This window comes from Solanum stenotomum, chromosome 10, assembly GCF_019186545.1.
Source record: "Solanum stenotomum isolate F172 chromosome 10, ASM1918654v1, whole genome shotgun sequence".
Lineage (NCBI taxonomy): Eukaryota > Viridiplantae > Streptophyta > Magnoliopsida > Solanales > Solanaceae > Solanum > Solanum stenotomum.
In genome coordinates this window covers 52796191-52800961 of record NC_064291.1, presented here as the reverse complement: position 1 = coordinate 52800961, position 4771 = coordinate 52796191, and the positions used below count along the sequence as shown (strand labels likewise).

At 41.3% G+C, this 4771-nt stretch overlaps 1 protein-coding gene and 1 pseudogene across 2 annotated transcripts in view; one reads left to right on the top strand and one right to left on the bottom strand.

Moving 5' to 3' along the window:
* Positions 1-137, bottom strand: part of LOC125843164 (TOM1-like protein 9) — a 3623-nt pseudogene extending 3486 nt beyond the window's left edge. Inside the window, exon 1 of the transcript XR_007443952.1 lies at positions 85-137. The product of XR_007443952.1 is annotated as a TOM1-like protein 9 (transcript). The remainder of the gene's footprint in view (positions 1-84) is intronic.
* A 44-nt stretch (positions 138-181) lies between these two features.
* Positions 182-4564, top strand: LOC125843163 (uncharacterized). Its single transcript, XM_049522383.1, has 5 exons — positions 182-502; positions 560-942; positions 1124-2279; positions 2660-3318; positions 3424-4564. The coding sequence occupies exons 1-5, from the start codon at positions 182-184 to the stop codon at positions 4562-4564; spliced, it is 3660 nt and encodes a 1219-aa protein (XP_049378340.1).
* Positions 4565-4771: the final 207 nt, after the last annotated feature.

Genomic DNA, 4771 nt, shown 5'->3' with positions numbered 1-4771 from the left:
ATCTTTCCATGAAGATGAGTTGCCAATTACAACCCATAATAAAACTTTGTATATTTCAATTCAATATCAGGATAAGATAATCACCAAAGCTTTGGTTGATTCAGGTTCGAGTTTGAATATCTGCCCTCTGAGCACATTGACAAGGCTAGGCGTGGATAGTGCAAAGATTCAAACCTGGAAGATGAATGTGAGAGCTTTTGATGGTTCTCAGAGGGGTACTATTGGAGAAATAACCTTGGACATGCTCATTGGTCCTGCTACTTTCCCAATAGCTTTCCAGGTTTTGGACATTTCATCTTCATATAACCTCTTATTGGGTCGTCCTTGGATTCATATGGCTGGAGCAGTTCCCTCTACTCTTTATCAATGCTTGAAGTTTGAATGGGATCATGAAAAGGTTGTAGTCCATGGAGAAAAGGGACATCCTGTATATGCGATAGAAGGAAGGGGTCATCTAGATGGTGAGATGTACCATACAGTTGAGCTTGTTGGCAACATTGAAGTGCAACCGTGGTTCAGTCAGAAGATCATAGATATGATGGCCTGGTTTGGTTTCTAGCTCGGGAAAGGTTTGGGAGCTAATTTGCAAGGAATAGTTGAACATATACAACCTGTTCGTCATTCAACCACTTTTGGCCTAGGATATAAATATACTACTGAGGAGTGGCTTGATTGGCAACCACCTAGAGATGGGTACTATTATCCATTGAAGAAACCAATACCACCATTGCACCAGTCATTCCGATCAGCAGGTTTCATGGGATGTATCATTGGTGATCTTCTGGAAGACATGAAGGGTTTATCTCTGACCAAGGAGGAAGGAAAGGGTTGCAATGTAGTGATCAACGAGGAGGAGAAAGGGGACCCTAGAGGAAGCAATGAAGCAGGGATCAGCATCAGCATTTGGACCTCAACTCCATCCAGACCTCGTCGGGCATCTAGGTAGCTGTGGAAGAAATTTTTCTATCAAATTTTAAAGTTTTCAATAAACAATTTTAAATTCCAGTTATATGTTATTGTTTTCAAATGCTAGTTTTATGAAGCCCTTGAGTTTCAATCAATAAAGTTCTTCTCCCATCCATTTAATATCTTATATTTATTTGTGCGTTATTTCTTTTTCCAGCAAAATCTATTATAAAAATGTTGAATCTGAGACTATGACATATAATGAGACTGCACAGCTTAACATTAATGACTTAGAGGAAGTCGAAGAAAGTGAGGTCCCTGAAGAGTTAATCAAAAAGGTTGAGGAATTCGAGGAAAAACCCAACCCCAATCTAGTGGAAACAGAGGTGGTAAATCTGGGAAGTTCAGAAGTGGTACAAGAGACCCGAGTAAGCATCCACATGACGGAAGAGGACAAGAAAGAGTATACAGAGTGTCTCATGGAGAATAAAGATATCTTCGCCTGGTCCTATGCAGACATGACAGGGCTAAGCACTTCAATTGTAGCTCATCGATTGCCTACTGATCCAACATGTCCTCCTGTGAAGCAGAAGTTGAGAAAATACAAGCCTGAGTTGAGTCTGAAAATCAAAGAAGAAATATCGAAGCAATTACATGTTGGAATCCTTCAAGTGACGGAGTACCCGACCTGGCTTGCAAATGTCGTTCCAGTGCCGAAGAAAGATGGAAAGGTTAGAGTCTGTGTGGATTATCGAGATTTCAACAAAGCTAGCCCCAAAGATAATTTTCCATTGCCCAACATACACATCTTGATTGATAACTGTGCTAAGCATGAAACACAATCATTCGTGGATTGCTTTGCTGGCTATCATCAAATTGAGATGCACAAGGACGATGCTGAGAAGACTGCTTTCATCACACCGTGGGGTGTCTACAACTACAAGGTAATGCCTTTTGGTTTGAAGAATGCTGGGGCTACATACATGAGGGCAATGACCACTTTGTTTCACGACATGATACACAAGGAAATTGAAGTTTATGTGGACGATGTCATCATCAAATCAAAGAAGGGCTCAAATCATCTAGACGATTTGCGAAAGTTCTTTGCCAGGCTACGCAAATATAACTTGAAGTTGAATCTTGCAAAGTGTGTCTTTGGGGTTCCTGCTGGAAAGCTTCTGGGTTTCATTGTCAGCCGTCGGGGTATAGAACTAGATCCATCAAAAATCAAATTCATTCGTGATCTACCTCCTCCGAAGAGTAAGAAAAAGGTAATGAGTTTCCTGGGACGACTAAATTACATCAGTCGCTTCATAGCCCAGTCTACTGTCATTTGCGAGCCCATCTTCAAGTTGCTTAAGAAGGACGCTGCGGTAAAATGGACAGATGAATGTCAAAAGCGTTTGACAAAATCAAAGATTACTTGTCCAATCCACCTGTGTTATTCCCACCGGAATTTGGTAGACCACTGTTGTTATACATATCAGTGTTGGATAATGCTTTCAGTTGCATTTTGGGGCAACATGATGAGACTGGAAAAAAGGAGCAAGCGATATATTACATGAGTAAGAAGTTTACATCATATGAGGCTCGATATTCTCTATTGGAGCGTACCTGTTGTGCCTTAACTTGGGTCGCCCAGAAGCTACGACACTATCTCTCCTCGCACACTACTTATCTGATTTCAAGGATGGATCCTCTGAAGTATATCTTTCAAAAGCTCATGCCTACAGGTAAACTGGCTAAATGACAGATATTACTGAGCGAGTTTGACATAGTATATGTTACACAGAAGGCAGTGAAAGCACAAGCATTAGCAGATCATATGGCGGAGAACCCTGTAGATGATGATTATAGACCATTGAAGACTTACTTCCCAGACGAAGAAGTAGCTTTTGTCGGGGAAGACATTTCTAAAGAATATGATGGTTGGAGGATGTTCTTTGATGGAGCTAAGAACTTGAGCGGATCCGGCATCGGAGCTGTTTTGATCTCACTAACTGGGCAACATTATCCGGTATCAGCCAAACTCAGGTTCCTTTGCTCGAATAATATGGCCGAATATGAAGCTTGCATATTGGGGCTCCGACGCGCTATTGACCTGGATGTCCAGGAAATGTTGATAATAGGAGATTCAGACTTATTGATCCATCAGGTCCGAGGCGAATGGGCTACCAAGAATCGAAAATTGTTACCATACTTGGAGTGCGTGCATAGGTTGTGCAAAAGGTTCATCAAGGCAAAATTCAAACATGTGTCGAGGATCCAGAATGAATTCGCAGATGCCTTAGCCACCTTATCTTCCATGATTCAACATCCGGATCATAATTACATTGATCCTATTTACATCCATATATACGAGCAACCGGCATACTGTTTTCATGTTGAGGAAGAACCTGATGGAAAGCCTTAGTACGATGACATTCGAGGATATTTGAAGAGCGGTGAGTATACAGTAGATGCAACAAATGTACAAAAGCGTATAATTCGGAGGCTAGCAAATCAATTCTTTCTAAGCGGAGAAATCCTTTATAGGAGGACTCCCGATTTGGGGTTGCTAAGGTGTGTCGAAGCTGGAGAAGCCAACAGGTTGATCAAAGAGATACATGCAGGAACATGTGGTCCTCATATGAATGGCTTTACACTGGCAAAGAAGATCTTGAGATCGGGATATTTCTGGCTAACTATGGAGACAGACTGTATCCGCTATGTTCAAAAATGTCACCAATGTCAGACCCACGCAGATATGATCAGAGTTCCTCCCAACGAACTCCATGTTACTAGTTCACCGTGGCCCTTTGCAGCTTGGGGCATGGACGTCATTGGTCCAATCGAGCCAGCGGTATCCAATGGACATAGATTCATTTTGGTTGCAATTGACTACTTCACCAAATGGGTCGAAGCCCTCTCTCACAAATCAGTGACAAAGAAGGTTGTTGATGACTTTGTCAAAAACAATATCATCTGTAGGTTCGGGATTCCTGAGTCAATCATCACTGATAACGGAACCAACCTAAATAGTGATTTGATGAGATCATTGTATGAGAAGTTCAAGATCAATCACCGAAATTCTACAGCATATAAACCACAGATGAATGGAGCTGTTGAGGCTGCAAATAAGAATATCAAAAGGATATTGCGCAAGATGATCGATAATCAGAAACATTGGCATGAAAAGTTATCCTTTGCATTGTTGGGATATCGTACAACCATCAAAACTTCTACTGGGGCTACGCCTTATTTTCTGGTATATGGTAATGAAGCTGTAATACCTGCCGAAGTGGAAATACCATCTCTAAGGATTATTCAAGAAGCGGAGTTGGATGATGCTAAATGGATACAAATCCGAGCGGAAAATCTTGCATTGATAGATGGAATGAGGATTAACGCCGTTTGTCATGGTCAACTTTATCAAAATAGAATGGCCAGAGCTTTCAATAAAAAGGTTAGACCTAGACATTTTTCACCTGGGCAACTGGTTCTGAAGCGGATTTTTTCAAATCAAGATGAAGCAAAGGGTAAATTCTCGCCAAACTGGCAGGGTCCATATATAGTCTCTCGGGTATTAACAGGCGGAGCCCTCATACTTGCAGAAATGGATGGAGAAGTTTGGCCCAAACCCATCAACTCATATGCTGTGAAAAGATATTACATCTAAATTGTTCATGCTTTTTTACTCTGTATTTGGAACTACGTCAGACCTGATTCCCGTTTAAGAGGGGATACGTAGGCGCTCCTTTGGAATTCGGTCTTATCATAATAAAAATTTCATTTTCCCCTTTTGACTGTTAACTGGGGCAGAATTTTTGAGAAGGTCTCAAAAATTCCATCAAAATGACATTTTCTTGCAAATCACGATACTGGG